Below are 22,497 nucleotides of genomic sequence, written 5' to 3'. Positions count from 1 at the left end.
TTATTTCTCTGCGCATTTTACAACACTTAAATTCTCCTTTATAGTCAAGCGTGGTAGAGAGAAGTCTCGATCAGATTTCCATGCGTCCTGAGTTAGGTTACTTCATTCGTTCAATCAGTCGTATTTATTGAGCGCTTACTGTGTGCAGAGCACTGTAGTAAGCGCTTGGGAAGTACAAATGGCAACATATGAAGACGGTCTCTACCCAACAACGGGCTCACAGTCTAGAAGGGGGAGCCAAACCTACCTGTATTTCGCTTTTTGGGGGAGGGGAGGGGGGTGAATTATGCCCTTCTCGTGGTTTTTCAATACCTAAGGTGGTTTGGATTCCCCTCTCCCCCCCTCTCCCTCCTCTCCACAGCTCCCCCGCCCTCGTCTCCCTCCTGGAATATCTATTGCATGCCTCCTTTCACCGAGCCCCGGGAGTGCTCTGAGTCCGTTCTTTGGGCTCGACCTGCGGAGTCTGGGAGACTCAAGGACTCCGGTCCGGAGGAGCGGCTCTCGCCCGCTTGCTTTGCATATCGCTCGCAGATGGCTTCGCTCCCTCGAAGCCCCCGACGTGGTGATAAAGTCTCCTTCCTTTGCAGCGGGAGGAAGGGAGGGGGGAGAGCGACCGGCTGCGAAGGGACGGAGGGAGAAGGGGGGGCTGTCAGTCTCTCCACCTCTTTTCACCCCCCCCACCCCCTCTTTGATGAATATTTTTTTTTTCCTCCCAAGTTCTCTTGCCTCGCTATCCCCCCTTGAATCCGAAGGCGCCTCCCGATTGGGTGCTGGGGCCGGGTACGTCAGTCAGACTGTGACGTGCAGTCTTCCTGTTTCCTTCAGCTGTGTCTTAAAGTAAATCTTGTTGGGGAGCGGAGCCCTCAGCTGAGTGAGCTCTCCGAAATAATACACCATTGCAGCCAGGGAAAGCAGAGCGGCGCGAAAGAGCTCTCACTGACTCCTCTCTCCTCCTCCTCCTCTTCTCTCGCTTTTCCCCTCCTTGCTTCTTCTCCTTCTCATCTTCTCTTGCTCCCTTTCTCGCTGTCTCTCTCTCTTACACACACATACACACGCTCACCCTCCCTTGTCAAATTATAATATTCATCATCAGCAAGATACCAGCCTGTGTGTGTGTGTGTGTGTGTGTGTGCGTGCGCGCGCGCGTGTGTTTTCCTCTCTCCACCGGCAAAAAAAAAGAGGCTCAGTTCCATCGCTTTTGCACCGAGTAAGTATCTTTTCCGTCTCCCCTCCTTCTCCTCCCCCTCTTTTTTTTAAAGCACTTGCATGACTTGCTCTTAAACGAGGAGAAACTAAAATGACTAGTATTACTCATACCCGTGTAAAATGTTTTCCTTCCAGGGGAAAAAAAAATGCAATTATTTAAATGAATCACAATAAAATAAACCCTAAATGATTTCTAACCGGGAGCCTCAGTGGGACTCATCTCTCTCGAGTCTTCCCAGTTCCTGAGAGTAAGTGTTTTGGTTGTTTTGTTGTTGTTTTGGGTTGGTGGAGGTGGGGGAAATGTTTGATATTGTCGTGTTTATTTATGATCTTGTCACCTTTTGTTGAGTGTTTTTGAGATTGCGGGAAAGCTTGCTTTCTTCAGGGCGAAGAGGTGGAAGCGTGTTGGGTATTTTGCAGCTTTTTGTTACTCTGAACTCCCCTATTTCTCCACCCCTTATCCCTCTCATCACCCCCACCCTCTCACCCTCTCTCACCCCTCCCCCCAGCCCCAATCCCTTTTAAACTCCTAGTCTGGTCCTGTGTCCTTTCCCTTTGTCTTGTTTATTATAGCCGCCTTTCTTCTTGTCTCTTCAATTTGCCTGTCATTTGCATACCTTTCACTTCTCCTTTTTAACCCCAGCCGAGCAGGGTTAGGTCCCCTCTTACTTTCCTTGCCAGGCGTTGTCACATTCGAGAATTTGCGGGCAGTTTTTTTTTTTTTAGAAATCTAAGAATGGATTTACTGACAGTAGAGGAGCTCACTTGGTTGCGCTGGATAGAGGCAGATCCGAGACGATTTTAGGGGGGGTAAGGCGACTTGGTCCGTGTGTGTTTGTGTGTGTGTTTGTGGGGGCAATTGGGGGATTGGTGATGGATAGGAAATCTTTTAGTGGGGGAAAGGGGAAGGGGGACCGAACAGTGGAGTTTTTCTTAAGTTGGAGCCAAAGTACTTTGAAGTTTGTGGTGTCAGTTGGTGTTCCAGCCATGCTGTGTCCGGCATGGAAATGGTACTTGGGGAGAGCCCCGACTCTCACTTGGTTCCAGAGGTGCGAGGGAGGCCCAGGGGATGAGCTGGAAGGTTGGGAAAGGAAAAGGATGAAGAAGGCGTTGATGTCTCACAAGACCAGATGATACATCTGGAAAAAGAAAGGAAAATACCCCCATCAAAGTCCCGCTCAGACAACTCTGGTCACTGTGAGAGGGGAGCAGGTCTCAGCTTCTCTTCCAGTTTGGAAAAGAAGGGCGGGGAGGGAGGGGGTGTGGGAAGGGAGGAAAAAGCAGATGGGATCGAAATCCTCTCGTAACCAGGCCCCTCTGAATTTTTTTTTTAATTCTAAGACTCTCAAAGTTGAGGGAGGTAGGGAGCCCGACTGTGAGCTGGGCAGCGGAGAGAGGGAGGCTAAGGAAAGTTTAAAATAGCCGGAGGTGGCAGGTTAGGATGTGGAATTGGTATTCTTGGCAGTCACCATCCCTAACCTGGAGGGAGACGGAGGAAGGAGCGAGAGAACGGACAAGGACTCACCTATTGGACTTGCTTGTATTTTTCCAAGAAGTGTGTGTGTGTGTGTGTGTGTGTGTGTGTGTGTGTGTGTGTGTGTCCGTCCATGGTTAACTTGGGGAAAAAAATCGACAAACACCGGTTGTCTTCTACTTGAGAGGTAGTTCTGTCGTCATATCCCCTTCTTCCACTTACTTTCCTTCCCCATCTCACCTTAGATTTTAATTCCTTCCTTTCATTACCAGAGCTGAAGCAAGGTAGGAAGAAATCTGGTTACAAAGTGCGCATGGGCAGTGCCAGACAGGTGTGCTATGTCAAGAAAGACAGGTGTGAGTTCTCTCTGTCTTTCTGTGGATATCCAAGCCACAGTGCCTGGAGCCGGCGAGATTTATGAATTTATGGTTGTACTGGTCGGTAGGCTGTCCTGACTGAGGGGAATCAGACTGCTGGGGGGAGTTGAACTTTGCCGCGTAAATGTTTTTGTTTTTTTAGGATCCTGGCAGCGTTTTCGCAGGCTGCTGGTCTGCGTCGAAGACATTTGATTTCCAGACAGCCAAAAGCACACTGCTCAGTTTTATTTTCTTAAGACAGCAGCAGGTGGAAGGAATAGGAACCTTCAGAGTCCTTCTGTTTCCTTGTCCTTTGTTTCAGTAGACAGAGTGAAAGAAAGGTAGAGCTAGACAGAGAGGTAGAGTGTAAAAGAGAGAGAAAAAGATGTAGACATAAAAAAGATAGTGTTGCAGAGAGTACAGAGAAAGAATGAGAAAGAGATCCAGAGAGAGACAGAGAAAGAATGAGTTGCAGAGAGACACAGAGAAAAAATGAGAAAGAGGTGCAGAGAGACAGAGAAAGAATGAGATGCAGAGAGAGAGAATGAGAGATGCAGAGAGAGAATGAGAGACACAGAATGAGGATGAGATTCAGAGAGAGAATCAGATGCAGAGAGAGAATGAGAAAGACATGCAGAGAGAGAGAATGAGAGAGATGCAGAGAGAGAATGAGAAAGACATGCAGAGAGAGAGAGAGAATGAGAAAGACACGCAGAGAAAATGAGGAAGTTGCAGAGAGAATGAGAGATGCAGAGAGAGAGAATGAGAAAGATGCAGAGAGAATGAGAAAGATGCAGAGAGAGAATGAGAGATGCAGAGAGAATGAGAAAGACATGCAGAGAGAGAATGAGAAAGAGATGCAGTGAGAGAATGAGAAAGACATGCAGAGAGAGAGAATGAGAAAGACATGCAGAGAGAATGAGAAAGAAATGCAGTGAGAGAATGAGAGATGCAGTGAGAGAGAATGAGAGGTGCAGTGAGAGAGAATGAGAGATGCAGAGAATGAGAAAGAGATGCAGAGAATGAGAAAGAGATGCAGAGAATGAGAAAGATGCAGTGAGAGAATGAGAAAGAGATGCAGAGAGAGAATAAGAAAGAGATGCAGTGAGAAAGAGTGAGAAAGAGATTCAGAGAGAGAATGAGAAAGATGCAGAGAATGAGAAAGAGATTCAGTGAGAGAAGAGAAAGAGATGCAGAGAGAGAATGAGAGATGCAGAGAGAGAATGAGAGATGCAGAGGGAATGAGAGATGTAGAGACAGTGAGAGATGCAGAGACAGAATGAGAAAGAGATGCAGAGACATAATAAGAAAGAGATGCAGAGACAGAGAGAATGAGAAAAAGATGCAGAGAGAATGAGAGAGATGTAGAGACACAGTGTGAGAAAGATGCAGAGAGAGTGAGAGATGCAGAGACACAGAGTGTGAGAAAGAGATGAGATGCAGAGAGATGCAGACTGAGAGACACAGAGAGAAATAGACAGTGAGAAAGATGTAGAGAGACAGATAGTGAGAGATTCATAGACAGATAGTGAGAAAGATATGCAGAGAGACACGGTGAGAGATGCAGATATGCAGAGAGTGAGAGAGATGCAGAGAGAAACAGTGTGAGAGATGCAGAGAGACAGAGATAGTGAGAAAGATGCAGTGAGAGAGATGCAGAGACAGAGAAAGAGTGAGAGATGCAGGGAGACAGTGAGAGAAGCAGAGAGAAAGAGACAGAGTGAGAAAGAGATGAAGAAAGACACAGTGAGAGAGTGAGAAAGAGATGCAGAGAGATGAAGTGAGAGAGATGCAGAGAGAGATGGAATGAGACAGGTACAGGCATGCACACCCACACACAGACAGGGTGAGAGAGATGCAGAGGGATGCACACAGAGATAGGGTGAGAAAGAGAAACACAGGGACATACACAGAGATGGGGATGCAGAGAGGGACACAAAGCGATGGGTTGAGAGAATTGCAGAGAGAGATACAGATGGGGTGAGAGATGCAGGGAGAGACACAGTGATGGGGTGAGAGATGTAGAGACACACAGAGACTGTGAAAGAGGAAGAGAGACACACAGTGAGAGATGCAGAGACACACAGTGAAAAAGAATTGCAGAGAACAGAAAAAACAGTGAGAGAGATGCAGAGAGACACAGTGACAAAGGGATGCAGAGAGACACAGAGAAAGTCTAAGAAAGAGAAGCTGAGAAAAATGCAGAGAGAAAGAAAAAGATGCAGAAACACACAACTAGAGAGAGAGACTGAGAGACTGAGACACAGCACAGAGAGACATACAGACTGAAATAAAGTGGCAGAAAGGAACAGAGAGAGACAGGAAGAGAGACAGAGTGGTCCAGGCACCTCTTGATACTTTAGAAAGCCAATTGAGTGTGCTGCTCCGTATCAAAGACAATCTGACAATCAGGGGAAATCCAGGAGCCTGCTAAACCTTATCTTCTAGTACTTTCTCCCAGTCCAGAAAAGAATAAGTGTGGACATCTAACCTCTTAAATGAAAAAAACCTCTCTGCCTTGAGCTAGAATGTGTCTATCAGTGAACCATGCATGCAACAAAATTTATTGTGGATCAGGCCTAATCTATAGAGGAAAACCTGAAATGTATATAATGTTTTCATTGAAGATGAAGAGCAGTTACTGTGTAGAGTTTCTTAAGAGAACTTCTTGGTATGTTCATTGTAAAATCGAACCGAAAGAAACTCAATGGAAAGCAGGGGACAGGTAGAGCCAGAGCGTATGCATGTACTTACACATGCACGTCTGTACAACATATGCATATTATATGTAATTATGAAATTGGTTACTTGACCCCTAGACTGAAGCTAATCATGTTAAGTAGCAATGGAAGGGAAGATATTTGAAATACATCTTATGTAAACCCTATATATAGACCCTGGTCATTCTCTCTTCACTTTGACAGGTTTGTCATTTAAATAAAAATGAATTGCAGGGGTGGGTTAGGTGGGGTTTTTTTTCCTCATGTGAATTAATTTGCATGTGTCATATTTCCTTTAGGCTTAGTAGATTTTTTTCAGCACCTACTTTCAATGTTTCTGAAGCTTCTCTCTGAAATTCACCTCTGACTAGTTTCATTTGCTAAGTTTTCCAAACCTTACCTAAAGCAGAAGATCATTAAGTTAGAGGTTAGGTGTAATTTTGACATCCCCCAAAAGGAAAATGTGCTAGGCATAGATGACTTGGCCAGGATCTTTTCACAATCAGAGACTGGTGAAATTATAAAATGTGCCCCTGCTTTATTCTAGGATTGATCATTATGTATTCTAAGTACAGTTAGGCTTTCATAAATACATTTTATCATCAGTTTATAAAGCAAATTTTAGAATACATATTTGCAGTTGTTCAATGCAGGTTTAACAAAGTACATTTACTCTTCTGCAAGTGTTAGTTATTCCCCCTTTTTCTTAGTTTTCTGTGTGACAAAGTAATTGACTTACGATTCTGACCTAGTGCCTCTATTTCTATAAATTGGGAAGGATGGTCAGACTAGGAATTTTATAAACTCTAGCTATTGCATTCAGAATACAGACCACATCTTAGGTAATTTTTGAAAGGCAGTTACATTACTTATCCTGCAAATGAATATTTTTCCCCTATTTGCTAATTAGTTTAATTATTAATTTGAAATGACAATTGGTAATTAATATCTTCAGAATTTTTGGTCCCCAAATTTTGGGTTTGTTTTTCATAAAGGCTGGATGAGTTTCTTTAAATTAAAGCCTAAAAATCTGTCATTTACGGACTTGTGAACAACTGGGCACATTTTTAGTGAGAAATTTTAATGAAATAGTCGTTATTTTCACAATTTGCTGATATATATTAAGAATTTCTCAATCTTAACCTTCTTAACTGAAATGTGATGGCATTTGAAGTAGTTGGTTACTTTTTCTTGAATGTGTAATCAATCGTATTTACTGTGCACTTACTGTGTGCAGGGCACTGTACTAAGCTCGCGGGTGAGTGTTACTCGAGCTTTTTAAAATTGGGACTAAGAAGTTATAGCTAAGGAAAAGTTGCTCATTGTCTAGGTTATTTGTTGTTGTTCAATCCTAATTAGAAGTTTAACCAAATGAATTTTGGCAAGCAGATCAAACTGCTATTTTCTCCAGATTTCCTTGTTGCTCCATCAGTTACATAGTTAATCGTCAGTGGCATTATATTTGAATATTATCAAAATAGCCTCCATAGCATGCACTTCTATATGAAGTCTGAATTTACACCACAGAATCAAAGTGGGACAAAGTTGAGGTATTCAGAGTATTTCATCAATTGAGAATGCCAATTTAGGCCACTAGTACTCTTTTTACCCTCTTCAATTCAACACCTTCGCCCCAACCCCCCGGAACCTGCCAGAAGTTATTTTGCCTAAACTATCCAGACACTTATCTCAACTTTCCACTTTAACTCTATAGACATAGCCAAAATTGCAAAGAAAAAGGTAGTCCATTCATGGAAGTACAGGGAATACTATTTTCAATTTCATAATGTAATGATCCCCCTAATTTCCTCACTGAGTAGCTTTCACTCACCAGCAGTTTTTCAATCACTTGATTATAATTTTTCTAAGGCACCTTTAAGCCAAATTGATTTTCAAATAAGTCAATGAATCTTCCAGAGTTTGTAATTTTTACTTGAATTTGGCAAACTTTCATTTTATTGGAATTGTTCTGGTCACGTCTATGCTGGTGTGGTATTTATTATATATGAGTTGAAGTCTGGCAAATGAACTCATTAAATGCCAGTATACCTGATAAGTTAAAAGCACACTGACCAGTTATGTATTCCCAATTTTAAATAATGTGACTTATAGAAAGAGAATAATGGATCTGGGTCCATTAACCAAGTTGTAGTCATGTTAAACATCTGTATGTGTATGGAGGATGTATTTGCATTCAAGAATATATATATTCATATATTATATAGTTATATATTTGTGAACATTTTACAGTTATGTGAAATGTTCTGTTAAAAATTAAGATGAAATGAAACTATCAACTGCAGTTGTGTTTAATGTGTGTTTTTTGTTCTTTTTTAAAGAAAGAAAAAAACCCATCGTAAGATAAATCACAGTTATTCAAAAGTCAGTGACTATGGTTTAAAAAATAAAATTTCCCTCAACAAAAAGAAGAGCGTCATTTGAACAACCTTGAAATTTGAAATTGCTGAGGCTCTGTAATTTTTCAAAATTTTTTCAAAAGACTGCTTAAGCGATTATTTCAAAAAACGTCCATTATAGTAAGCAAATATATCTTTAAAATATATGAAATATAGTTTCAATTAAATATACAGCTGAAAAGTAAAATCATTTTAACTTAATATTGGCAAGAAAAAAATCTTTCCTCTGAGTTTATTGGTCTTATATACATGTGTATGTGTGTGTATATATCACATACATTTATTTATGAATATTTATCTGAATTTCAAATGCACAATTCTTGAATGTTCCACTCCCTGTTATGTGTTTCTTTAGATATTCAATCATTTGGGGATTTTCATACCAAGATATTGAGCCAAAATCATTCAAGTTTTTTCAGACCCCAGCAGAAATTTCTCATTATTTAGTCTAAAAGTAACGGTAAGTTGAAACAGAATTTACAAAAATTATTAAACGTGGTCTATTCAGAATTAGCCCTCAAGACCTGTTACTAAACAGACAGAAAAAAGTGAACATAGTTTTGAGTACCTAAGGAATTAACCATATTTATTAAGCGCTTACTTTGTGCAGAGCACTGTACTAAGTGCTTGGGAAGAGGCCGACTCCCCTCTTGGCTGTAGTGACAGGCTGGGATGCAGCTGTTGATACCTGGGTTAGATGAAAGGAAATGCAGTGTAGATGGAGGAGAAAATGGCAGTTTGGGAGGAAGGATGCATGGGGATGTGACCTTGTGACCTCTCTCATCCCAGCCTTCAGTTTCCTGAGTCACAGTCCACAGGGTGTTGGAGGTCCCCAAAAAGGGGATTGACTGGGAGGGAAACAGTATGGACTTCTAAAGTAAGTAGGAGAAAGTGTAGAGAGCAGAAAGTTCTTACAAAATGGGGCATTTTACTGGCAGAATTTAAAATCGAAAGTGCTGGAGCATGTAAAGGATAAGGTAGGAATTATAATTCATAACTAAGCCCTTGAAATTGAATTTCCATGGGAAATTGTATGGAAAAGAAACCTTTAAATAGTGCATATATTTTTTTTTTTGCTTGCAATGGAAGGATTTATTTAAAAGCCAGATAAGCTAACATGAATTGGTAACCTTTGACTTTTTTTTACATGAATTAATGGCCTTTGACTTTTTTTGTCACACAGTTCATAGGGCAATAGTATTTTAGTTATAGTTTGATTCCAATATCAAGGCCCACTTATTTTGTAAGTATCCTAGTGTCTCTGTGTGAATCATGTATAGTGACAGCAATAATTTATTTTTTTTGAACAAAGAAGTTTGAGTTTTCCTGTGTTGGCGGGAAGGTGGGGAAGAGGAGTTGGGGAGGACAGAAGAGGTTTAGGCATTCCAGTCTCCAGTCTGAATGCAGGGAATTTGTTTTGTCCTATTAATTCAGAGTTGGAAATGCAAACAAGCATCATGTTTTCCTCATAACGGGCCTAAAACAGAACCTATGAATATGGCTTTAGTTTATCCAGCACCCATGGGTAAAAACAGAATGAAGTCTAATCATTGGACACTTCCTTGATGATTTTTACCGATCATTTCATGCTGAAATCATGCCTATTTGCATGGATAGTCATTCCTTGAAACTAGCCGCAGATGCAGTCCTAGGGTGCACGTAGATGTTTTTACAGGTGAACCGAAAGAGATGGGAGCTGTTCCAGAAAGTCTGCATGCTGCCTTTGGCAGTGTACCCTGTTATTGTGAAGATGTGCTCTGTTAAGCAAATGTGAAGTTTAATGCTAGATAAACCGGGAATGAAAAATATTTCAGTTTTTCTAGAATAGTATTGATTGAAAGTAGTGAGAAGTAACATGGACCGGTTTATGGGAAGTCTGGGTTTAGCATCACTAGTTAATATGTTCCAAATGATGTCAAGAGCCTTTTATAAAATGCAAGGAAGTGTCTTTTCTTTTTATACTGAGTTCCTGGGAAACAATGAGAGTTCATATAAAGAGTAGGTATTTTCCTTTCTAGCAAATTTGATTGCTGTTATTTTCTTTCATCTTTCCATATTTTCTTTCAGGCTTTTCTTTTTGTCTTTCTTTGGCACAGGAAATAAGATTCTGTTTTAACAAAAATGTTGTATGTGAAAAACTTTCTTTGGGCTTCTAAGGCATTATTTTTGGAGTAGGTTCTGAAAGAAGAGAAGTGGGGCTGAAACTGTCATTTCTGCTCCCAAAATGCATTGCTGTATATGTTCAAATTATGTAAATGTCCTCCTTTTTCCAATGAGACCAACTTTTGAAGAATTTAACTTGCCAATGAGAAACAGGATTGGTAGTGTTCTTAGGGCTCTGTTAGGAATAGAGTAATGTATCTCCCTCTCTTTCCTTCTGGTTAGCACATGAATATCTTTTTTCGACAAATACTAAACACTTATATGTCAAAACCCAACATTAGCACATTTATTGAAGTGTTAAATTGGCCAGTTAAGTTGGAAGGTGGTTGAGGGCTTTATTTTTAGTAAGAGAAATAAAACATTTCTATTCATTTTTACCACCCACCCTAAAGATAAAATATGCCCACTGAAGTGAAAAGAGGTGGGCTACCTTTCTACGTTTTTCTTTTCTTAGCATTAAATGCAAATCCCCATCTTTAAGCAGCAATTACATTTTTTTCCAGCCAAATTTCATACAGTGGCTTGCTTTAACAGTGCACCTTAAATCAGAGGCACTTTCATCTCTTTTGTAACATGTACTTCAATGCCCTAAATTTAATCAATTGGTTGTCAGAGAATGCTTTCTTATAATCTACCATTTCTTCTGAAGATAAACAGTATTGTTTTAGGCATTTGTACAACAGAATCATATTACTGGTGCTTAAGCAGTTTCTACCTTTTTTAAAAAAATCTTAATCCATCTTAAACCAGTGGAGCAGAAATATTTAAAAATGTTTCATTTCATGTGGAGTGCATAATAAATTGCAATAATTGTGATGTGCCATAAATCCCAGAGCCTATGCAGTTTGCATTTTATTCAGGATTGAGGTCAGGAAATTTGGAGAAATTTAAAGAAAATGATTCATCAGTCCTTTTGTTCTGTTGGCCAGGGTCCCAGGATTCTTGAGCCGTGCCCAGCTGACAAGCTTTTGAAGATGGCACAATAACAGTCCAGTGATGCCTGACCATGACAGCACAGCCCTCTTAAGCAGGCAAACCAAGAGAAGAAGAGTTGACATTGGAGTGAAAAGGACGGTAGGGACGGCGTCTGCATTTTTTGCTAAGGCAAGAGCCACGTTGTTTAGTGCCATGAATCCCCAAGGTTCTGAGCAGGATGTTGAGTATTCAGTGGTGCAGCATGCAGATGGGGAAAAGTCAAATGTACTCCGCAAGCTGCTGAAGAGGGCGAACTCGTATGAAGATGCCATGATGCCTTTTCCAGGAGCAACCATAATTTCCCAGCTGTTGAAAAATAACATGAACAAAAATGGTGGCACCGAGCCCAGTTTCCAAGCCAGCGGTCTCTCTAGTACAGGCTCAGAAGTACATCAGGAGGATGTATGCAGCAACTCTTCAAGAGACAGCCCCCCAGAGTGTCTTTCCCCTTTTGGCAGGCCTGCGATGAGCCAGTTTGATATGGATCGGTTATGTGATGAGCACCTGAGAGCTAAGCGCGCCCGGGTTGAGAATATAATTCGGGGTATGAGCCATTCCCCTAGTGTGGCATTAAGGGGCAATGAAAATGAAAGAGAGATGGCTCCACAGTCTGTAAGTCCCCGAGAAAGTTACCGGGAAAACAAACGCAAGCAAAAGCTGCCTCAACAGCAGCAACAGAGTTTCCAGCAGCTGGTTTCAGCGAGAAAAGAGCAGAAGCGAGAGGAGCGCAGACAGCTGAAGCAGCAGCTGGAGGATATGCAGAAACAGCTGCGCCAGCTGCAGGAAAAGTTCTACCAAATCTATGACAGCACTGATTCGGAAAATGACGAAGACGGTAACCTGTCTGAAGACAGCATGCATTCAGAAATCCTGGAGGGGAGAGCCCAAGACTCGGTGGGCCGGTCAGATACTGAGATGTGTGAGCTAGATCCGGGCCAGTTTATTGATCGGGCCCGGGCCCTGATCAGGGAACAAGAGATTGCCGAAAACAAGCCTAAGAGAGAAGGTAACAAAGAGAAGGACCAGGGGCCCGACTCTCTGCATCCCGAAGGCAAGCACTTGGCCGAGACCTTGAAACAGGAACTGAATACCGCCATGTCCCAAGTGGTGGACACCGTGGTGAAAGTCTTTGCATCGAAGCCCTCCCGCCAACTTCCTCAGGTCTTCCCCCCTCTCCAGATCCCTCAGGCGAGGTTCGCCGTCAACGGGGAGAACCACAACTTCCACACCACCAATCAGCGACTGCAGTGCTTTGGTGATGTCATCATTCCCAACCCCCTGGACTCCTTTGGCAGTGTGCCGCTCCCCAGTTCCACAGACCAAACGGAAGCACTGCCCCTTGTTGTCCGCAAAAACTCATCCGACCAATCTGCCTCTGGCCCACCGGCCGGCCACCATCAGTCTCTCCATCAATCTCCGCTTGCCGCCACCGCAGGCTTCACCACCTCTTCTTTCCGCCACCCCTTCCCCCTGCCCCTGATGGCCTACCCGTTCCAGAATCCCCTCGGTGCTCCCTCCGGCTCCTACCCTGGGAAAGACAGGGCCTCCCCGGAGTCCTTAGACTTGACTAGGGAGACGACAAGTCTGAGGACCAAGATGGCAACCCATCACATGAACCACCATCCTTGCTCACCGGCGCACCCGCCCAGCACAGCCGAAAGCCTCTCCCTGTCTCTCATTAAGTCTGAGTGTGGTGATCTCCAGGACATGTCCGAGATTTCACCTTATTCGGGAAGTGCAATATCCTTTTTGTGTGAAAAGTCCCAACTGGAACACAAGGAAGCATCAATAGATTGGCGCGCTCTTTGACTTTCTTTTAGTTGCCCTGGGGTGTCGTCTCTAGTTTAAGAAGAAAAGGAAAAAGAAACTATTGCTGCTCCATTTTAGGGAGAGCTTCCGGCCCTTTACACCTTTCTAGTGGGTGGGGGTTAAATCAGGTGGTAGGAGGAAATTAGCCAGGCAGTCGAGCAGTGATTCAAGTTATTTTTCTCCTGTTTCTTTCTTTTTCTCTCCCTCTCTCTCTCCCTCTCTCTCTCCTCTCTCTCTCTCTCTCTCTCTCTCTCTCTCTCTCTCTCTCTCTCTCTCTGTCTCTCTCTCTCTCTCTCTTTCTCTCTCTCTCTCGCGCGCACGCGCGCGCCCCCCCACACCCACTCCCACCCCAATTTTGTTTTCCAGTGGTACTTTCGGAGGGAAGTTGGATAGGAAAAAAAACCTCTTATAAACACTGGGTTTAATTCTTATGCAAATCGAATATACCCTGAAATGGAGGAAGAGAAACTTGATTTGTGGGTTTCTGAAAAGCTTTAAGATTCCAATGAAGGCTTCTCTTTTAACCACATCAAAGTAGCCCCTGGCCCTTCCCAACTATGTCCATTAGAAAATCAAGCAAAGAATGAATCGTTATAATGGGGATGGGGCGAGGGAGATGGGAAAGCAGGGGAGGAATCTTCTTTTTCAACCTTAAGTGGTGAAACTAAAAAGATACAGGTACTGATTTACTCAGGAAGTTTCGAGCTCTCTCCCTCATCCAAAGCTCTGTTCTTCAGGCCTTGTGCAGCTGCCCGCTATATGCCTGATTAACCTCTGTTCAGCCATACACAGAAATCTTTTGTCCTAACATACACAAAGCAAATTATTTTGGAAAGCTAGAGAGCACAATTAAATATAAAACTCAGCTGTATTAGACTTAAAGGACAGTTGTCTTTTTCTAACTCTTTTTAACTCTGAGCCTGACTTTAGTGTTGGAAATGCTGGCTCCATTTTTAATGAAACCCTTCCTAGACTCCAACTATTTTTAACTAGTTTTTTTCTCCTTTTAAAATGAAAACTGGTCCCTTTAGGAAATTTTCTGAACATCTTTGGGTTGTTGGTGTTTTGTTTTTCCCTCTCCCAAATGAGTTTTATTTTTTGGCATGTTTAGAAGATTTTCCTTTAATACAAATTACCAGATGGGCATAACATTTAGTAAGTAATTTGTCCAATGCTAAATTGAGGACTTTGAGCAATAGTCTTTATGGCTGGAGATTGACGTTTCATATCTAAGCCCACTCCAGAGGGCAGCCACATAAGTGCAAAGTCTGAGCTACGGGAGTTAATTTGTTTTTCTAGTTAACGAAGGCCAACCTGCTGGGAAGACCTATAGCCACTCTTAAATACTAATCATCATAGAGATGAAACTGTCCTTTTCAACGATGGAGGTGGTCAGATGCACCTGTGAACATTAAAGGGGTGTATGCCTCAGTCTGCTATTGCATAAATGAGGAAAAGCTGGATTTCGCAGGGGTTACTGGTGCTTTGCTAAGGAGTGCCTCACCTCCCAGTTCAATTCTGGTCCAGTATCCAGTATCTAACCTAGGACTGTCTTGGGCCTATTTGGATGGAATTTGCTTCGGGCCACTTACCCTTGCACAAATATTTGTATGACACCAGACTACACTAATTGAGAACAGATGAAGAGAGAGAGAGAGGGAGACCCCAGAAACTTGAAAACTTTCTTACCTTTAGAAGTGAGTTCGCTAGTTAGAGTTGGGCCAGGGTTGGTAAATTCTCAGTTAGCCTGCTGGATTCTGAGGATCCTCCCAGGGCTTTGCCAAGTTTATGGAGAAGCTGTGGGTTAGGAAATTAACCATGGCATCAGTACCAGAACCTAGGTATCCTGGGTCCTGTGGTCCTGTGACATAATCCTTTTTGGAAAAAACTGACTCATTTTTAACTAGATTCAGACTTTACACCAGCTATTTTAACTAGGAATTTTTTTAGCATAAAAGTTTCTATTTAGAACCTGCTTAACCCACTGATCCACATAATCCATGGTGATCAAGAAGATCCATTTTTATCTCTGTAATTGTAAGTAAGCTAATGAATCGATCAGCCCCTTTTCATCACATAAACACATTTTTCCTTGTGGAAATAGTGAAAGTTCCCATGGCAGTTCAAGGAGGGAAAGCACACATTTATTATACTTTTTGTTCTTCCTTCATCCATAACCTCTGGGGTCATAATCACCATAACTTCATTCATAATATCCAAACAGAGATTCATTCATGAATTCATTCAATCGTATTTATTAAGCACTTACTGTATGCAGGGCACTGTACTAAGTGCTTGGGAAATATAAGTTGGCAACATAGAGACGCCCCTACCCAACAATGGCTCACAGTCTAGAAGGGGAAGACAGACAACAAAACAAAACATGTAGACAGGTGTCAAAATGTCAGAATAGAGATCATTTTAGTATATTTGTTGCCAGTTTTGCTTCAAATTTTCCCACTTTTCCTTTCCTTCTTTTTCTGAAGTTCTTCCTCTAGTCCCTTTTCAAACCCTTTAATCCTGTCTTGCTTGTAACGGGCATGTTCTGCAGCAGAAGGTGGGAGAGCCTCCTCCTCCTCTGATCAGGGAGTGCCATTTGGAAAGTTAGCATTACAGGTGGAGAAAACATTGACCATCATCTGTTTTGTGCCCTCTTTCCTCTCCATGCTTTGAAGATACTCAGAATCCCTATGTTGGTCACTTTAGCAGTCAGAGATCTGGCTCAGTCGAATTTGGACACAATCATCAAGCTTTTAGTTTTATAAGATTGCCATAATTATATGGAATGATGGGTCTTACCTCAGCTCGGGCTATTCCATCAAATGGTCATTTATCTACATACTGTTCAGTTCATTCCAGGAAAAGACAAATAGGATTGAGTGGAAATGGGATGTTGGGTTGTTTTTGTTTTTTCAGTTATTTCATGGCATAGCATGTGCTTATAGAGAGAATTAATTTCTTGAGGAGCAATTCTTTTCCTGCTACAAAGAGTAACATCTGTTTCCCTGGATAAACTAGCTGAGATAAGAACTATTAAGAACACAGGCCTATCAGATAAAGCCAGGTCTAAATTTTGATAACAGACCAGCATGCTGCACTATGGTGTATGTACGTACACACACACACACACACACACACACACATGCGCGCAAACACTAGAATGTGTTGTTTGTGTTGGTAGAATACATTACATCATTTTCACTTTCTGTGAATTTAGAAAGGTATAGTTAACATTTATGTTTATTAAATTAGATTATAAGGCACACCTGTTCACCAGCTCATGTCTTGGTTATGAATGTACAGCAGTGTTTTCTATATTTTTGCAAATGATTCATTTTAATCAAATATTAAGTTTTATTCAAATTCCCAAAAGAAACAGACAGCCAATTGTTTTCCTGCATGATCTTCCTTGTCTCACATCTTCTTTGCATCTCAAGAAAAATAGCCTTGTTCAGGCCCCATACATTTGCATACATCCAGTTAAACCACAACAGAAGTATTATGTCCGTTAAGACATCTGCACAGGTTAAGATATTTAGACTTTTCTCCATAACTCAACAGATTGTTTCCCTTTCATTGCAACCTAAGTATTTCTGAGACAAACTTGAAACAAATTTAAGGCATTTAGAACTGAAATTTGACCAAAAAGAAGTAATTCTATATTGGGCTCCTGTCAGAATGATATCAAAGCAATTTGAAGAAGTTCTCAGTAGCTTGACATTTTAACTTTTTAAATGACCATGTGGTCGTATGAATGAGGAGCATGTTTTTTGTTGTTTTTTTTTCAGAGAAGAGGAACATTTTAAGTATACTGTCAGAGGACCTGTGAGACTTACATACAAAATAGAAGTAAGACTAGAATACAGTTTTCCCTCTGAGGATACTAGACAGGAAATTGTCAACTAAGTATAACTTGGGTAGCTAATCGGAAACTTCACTGCCAACAGTACAAAAAGTAATTTTGAACCGAACCAATAACTTTCCCCATTCATCTAGGGAAGAAAACCTAACGGCCTGTTAGCAAGTCAAAAAATAACAAGAGAAAGCACATCATTTTGAAATAAAAATGCCGTAGTAGATGGGAGTTAGTTGTTCGCAAGGCCAGATTAAATCCATTTGCTCAGAACAACAAATGAGTAAGCCAAGAATCAGGAGTTGGTTGGTGAGTACAAAAATATTGGCACGTCCATTTTTTTCCCCCCCCTAACCTTCCACCTCCAGCGTGTGCTTCCTCTCTGCCCCCACTTCCCTCCCCCACCAATCTCCACTCTTTCCTCTTCAGTCTTGCATTTGCCTTTTTGCTGCTGTTATTTAGGTAAGGCTATATTGTTCTCTGTAAATAGGCAACCTTCAGATTCTCAGGTTGTTTGAACACTGCTTTAGGTTCAGCTGCAGTACACTGTTTCTCTGATCTTTTATGTTCCTGAGCAGATGTCTTTCATTAATTTATGGATTTATCATCTTTTCTTTTTTTTTTTTTTACACCTGGCAGCTGGCTTAAGTTTCAGCAGTTATTGTCTATTTTGCATTACACATAGAATTGAATGTCATCTGTCTTCACAAAGCTATGGCTAAGAGAATTGAGGCAAGCCACATGAGCTGCCGGGACAGATCTTGTTTGCGTTCCATCCCCCCCCTTTACCTCCTTAATATTTATTTGTGCTCATTTTCTTTCCTGGCCTTGAATGGAGCTTAGCTCGTGTTCAGTACAGCTGTATGTTTACTGAATCTATTCCATCATGAGTCATTGTGCGTGTGTAAGTATCCTGGAAACAGCTAGTGCTTTCTTGGAAGAACAGTTGCTTTTCACCACAAGCACTTAAAAGGGAAATTAACCAATTGGTCAGTTCGGTTTTATTTTGAAAGAAAGAAATAGGTTATCTGTTGCCTACTAAATGTTTCATTAGTTATTTTCAATAGTTTATTCAGAGCATAAATTTTATGACCATTTAACCCTAGTAACATGATGGGCAAGATATATATACTGTGCAAATTACAAGAAATAGTCATGTATTCATGATCAAATTTTTTAACCAAAATTTGATTTCTAGAGTTGCATGTTCAGGTCTTCTTTTGGGCATGGCTTCCTTCATTATCAATGTCTAGCAATACTGGAGTACGGGAAAGTTTTGTTAAATCTATATAGTTATACCCATGTGGACTGGCATGCTCAAAATCATCTAAACATTTCAGGATATATAAATGTTAATCGTGGCCTAGGTGAGCATCATGGCAATGTGTTATCTGCTTTACACTCAGCAATTCAAAATCAGGAATTTTTTTTCCCAACTTGTCAGATACATAAAGGATTTTTCTTAAAGACTATCTTATGTAGAAAAAAAGAGATTAGAAGTCAAGGGTCTGGAAATGTCACTGTAGAAGTTTTGACTTGCCTAAAACTCTTATCACCACACAATAGGTGACAGCTTGCAACTATTATTTCACTTATCCATTTTGACAGATGGTACTGGAGAGAGTGCAGTGCTCTTTTCGACTTCTCTATCAGTCTAATGGAGGTAACTGGAGGTTCTTTCAACTCTTCTCTTGGCACAAGAAGTATGTCAGTCATAAATTATCTTCTTTGTAATCATTAAGTATCTCAAACAAAACACAAGTTCAGTCGAGCTGCTTTCAGAGGCTGACATAAAATTAAAGGTTCTTCAGCTTCTGTTTTCAGAGACTTAAAAAAAACACAAATCCACTATCATCTATCTTCGCTATAACACTTTTGTAGGTGGCTGGGGTTAAGCCACCCCAGTTAGTTTAAGAGTTAAAGTAATTCAATAAATTTAGAACAAAATATCCCATTAATCCATTTTCAAGAGTATGTTTATAAATATTAATTTATGGACATTAAGCTTCCCCATTTGATCGTAGGAATGGCTAACTTTCCCCATCTCCCTCCAAGACTGGTGATCTTATAAAAGGAAGGAGAGAGGGTCCTTTCAAAAACTTCACATTTGGTTCTGTCTATAAACCTGCTTGACCTATATTCACGAGGTGTAAAATTTGTGTTAATTTTATTGTATTTTTATTTTATATTATTTTATTGATGGTGGGCTTTCTCCCGCCTTGTTCCTGATTGTCTTTTAAGAGAAAATCCTTAAAGAAGCTTCTGGGAAGGACCCTTAATTGACCTTGTGGGGACCACATTGATTTTCTCCACGTGCATCTTCATTTCTGATAAATTATAAAGCCATTAATTTGCTGAGGAAATGGCAGGGCCAGGCTGCGGCACAGATGTGACCAAAGCTATCCTAGCGCACAGTGCACTGAAGAGTGCCAAGAATCTGGGGGAGAATCAGAAAGCTTAGATTGTTATGGTTAGCCTCACATTCTCTTGGGAACTATTTTAGTTGCTGCTGTTTACAGATCTAAAAGGTAATGATGTTTCCAGATAAATAGACCTCCGTATTTAGGGTAAGTGGTCATTTATTGATCTGCTCACCCACCTTTATGGATTTGTTAGCTCCCAATCCTGGTTCAACTCAGAGGACTTTAACTGAGAAGCAGGAGAAGGCAAGTTTTTGAACTAGAGTGGTGTTTTTATATTCCCCCCCCCCCCCCGAATTGCAGCTGTTATCAGAAAGCTAGCAATTAAGGCAATGCAATAATATGATAGGAAAAAATGACTCAAGACACTCAATTAGATTAGCATTAAAAGGTAAAATATGTAGCTTGCATGACAAATTGTTCAAAATGATGCATCTCAGATTGTTTCATGTACATTAGTAGAATAATTTAATGCAAACTACAGAGTGCTGAGAGAAAAATAAACAGAATTGTAATTGCTCAGAAAAAAATTCCCAGGATAAGAGTTTTTGCGGCCCGCAGTCAGTGCATTTGTTTCCCTAGCAACAAGTTAACATACATATGCTGCACAAACCTTGAAGAGGAGGAATTTTTGCCATTATCACCATCAAGAATAAGCCAAGATTCAGTATTAGAGTTAACTATCTGCACATTTTTTATATGGTGATGTTTGTAGAAGTTGATGATGCCGATCCTAAAAAAAGTCACGTGTGTTAGTTACTGGTTTCCCCACTCATTCAGATCACTTCTACAATAGTATTGCCAACTTCAACTTTCTTGTGTTATCATTTTTTTTTCCCTTTCAATTGAGGTATTTTCCTTGACCGATTCACTCCTACATGCAGGAAGGTCTGTCGCCTAATCACTTGAAAAAAGCAAAGCTCATGTTTTTTTACACCCGCTATCCAAGCTCCAATATGCTGAAAACCTACTTCTCTGATGTAAAGGTAGGATTATTTTTTTCTTTTTCCATCCTGAATGCATGTGTGCAAACCCCTCACCGATTAGAGGTTAATGAGATGAAGGCAGAGTCACTTCATAAATAAGGTACTGTCTACATTCTTTGTCTAAAGGTGTGTGCCAGGCAAAGATGTACCTTGTGCTGAATGATGGAAGAACTGTTTACATAAAGTTAAATGAGGTTTCAATGCGCTTGGGAGGTAAAACCACCAGTTTTGTATGTTTAACAGCCTGTTGGAGGAAACGTTAGCTGGCTCTTTCAGTGTGCTCCTGAGAATGTTTTTTTCCCAGCATTTCTAAAATGTTTCTAATTGTTTCCATTTCTGATGGTTTTACCCATTTTTGCACTTATAAGAGCAAACTGTAAAACCCTTTTTCTTTCGGTCAGAAAGAACAGTATATTGAAATTCTCTATGCAGAAACTGCTTAAAAACAAAAGTGATGATTGTCTCTTATTTACAACTTAATTTGTTGTTGATGTAGAGTACACTGAGCATAAGGAGGATGAATAAAGTGACAGATTCAGGACACATTATTCAAATGAGGATATGAAAGCTGTCGGCCTACAGCTGCAGCCTTCCTCATTCTACGGAATACTAGGACCTCCTGGTTGTATGTGTATGTGTGTGAGAGTGTGTTTTAAATCATTGTTCCTTTGCATCAACTTGATACTATGTTAATCATCTGTAACTTTTAAAAACATAGATTGGGTTTTAATGAATATAATGGGACACATGGTATCATTATCCAAGTAACTTGATAAACATGACATTAGTTTAGATTAGTTTGTTGGGGGTTTTTTCCCAAATTTTCTCTCCACCCCACAATAATTGCACAGATTCTTATGCTCGTCACCAAGAACTTGGGAAGTAGTGAAACCCTTTTTTTTAAATCCCATTTTGGAATTTGGTAAGTCCAAACTATTTGATTGGCCTGGATTTGTGAGCAAACTCATTTCAGCTTTCTTCACTAGTGTTCATTTCCCTCGTGTCCCCTCAATTTGCTTTTGAATTGACTATCAGCTTCAGCCTCAGCCCCTCCCCTCTCCTAGCCCTCCCCCATGACTGCACACCCAAGTTGCAATCATGTTTTTCCTCATTCGCTGTCGTGCATTGGGAGAACGGGAATTGTATAAAAGGCAATGGAGGCACTTACTAGCCTAAATGGCTGGTCAAGAATCATTAAACACAAAAAAGGCTGTGAATGACACAGCGGGCCAAGAAAAGGATTTGCGCTCCGAGTGGTTCCACCTGGAATGGAAAAATCTGAGGGAGCATTTCAAACGATTCTGGACCAGTGAGCCACCAAAGCCAAATGTAGCATTGGCCGGAATCTCGCCGAAGAGGATCCAGCTTAAAGGGTCACTTGCCTGTCCTCAGCAGTGGGTGCTGATTTTAGACAATAGGGCAGAGATTCTGGTTGGAAAAAAAGGGACAACAAGAGAATGAGGGAAGAGAGAAAAAAAGAGAGAGAGGGAGAAAGAGAGAGACTGACTGACTGGGTGTGTGTGTGTGGGTGGGTGTTCTGCATGTGGCTGACCTATATCACTCTTATGACAATGTTACTTCTTTAGTTCCTCTGAGTATGATGATATATACAGTGTTATGATATAATAATGATGATACCTTATATTTATATAGCACCTTTCATCCAGAAGGATCCCAAAGCGCTTTACAAACTGCATACATAGGGATCACTCACCTACCACTGAAATGCAGCCACCTGGCGGGTGGAAAGCAGCAGCCATTCTGGGCCAGCAACACTACACACCAGTAGATGTAAATATTAGAAACATTAATTTTTTGCGGTGCGGGGGAGTGGGTGGATTATTCCTTAGCTTTGTAAATACTTTGCAATGTTCCTTAAAAGTAACCATTTCTCTTTCTCTCTCTCTTAAAAACACCTTATCGTGTTTATTCAGCCTTGCAAATAGTCACTCACCATGGAAAAGTAATTTCTGATGCCAAGGGAGTGAAAAATAATTCTGATGGTGTATTTTACCACCTGCATACAGAGCGGGCAGGCTGGTGAAGATTAATACATGTAGGGTGGTTAATATTTTCTTTTTTTTGTATTCATTTGCAAGGCCGTCCTATTTTGCCCAC

At 41.0% G+C, this 22,497-nt stretch overlaps 1 protein-coding gene across 6 annotated transcripts in view; it reads left to right on the top strand.

Moving 5' to 3' along the window:
* Positions 1-752: 752 nt before the first annotated feature.
* PROX1 (prospero homeobox 1) overlaps positions 753-22,497 on the top strand; it is a 52,080-nt gene continuing 30,335 nt past the window's right edge. Inside the window, exons 1-5 of one of the 6 annotated variants that reach the window (XM_038761391.1) lie at positions 753-1,207; positions 1,342-1,454; positions 11,266-13,051; positions 20,272-20,379; positions 22,033-22,170. In XM_038761391.1, the coding sequence (XP_038617319.1) occupies positions 11,333-13,051; positions 20,272-20,379; positions 22,033-22,170 (1,965 nt within the window). In that variant the 5' untranslated portion in view covers positions 753-1,207; positions 1,342-1,454; positions 11,266-11,332. Of the gene's footprint in view, positions 1,208-1,341; positions 1,455-8,210; positions 8,294-8,528; positions 8,634-11,265; positions 13,052-20,271; positions 20,380-22,032; positions 22,171-22,497 lie in introns of those variants that run through there. The other 5 variants (XM_038761394.1, XM_038761393.1, XM_038761392.1 and 2 more) reach the window with 5 other exon arrangements.

Source organism: Tachyglossus aculeatus, chromosome 19, assembly GCF_015852505.1.
Source record: "Tachyglossus aculeatus isolate mTacAcu1 chromosome 19, mTacAcu1.pri, whole genome shotgun sequence".
NCBI classification, from domain to species: domain Eukaryota; kingdom Metazoa; phylum Chordata; class Mammalia; order Monotremata; family Tachyglossidae; genus Tachyglossus; species Tachyglossus aculeatus.
This window is presented reverse-complemented; position numbering and strand designations above follow the sequence as displayed.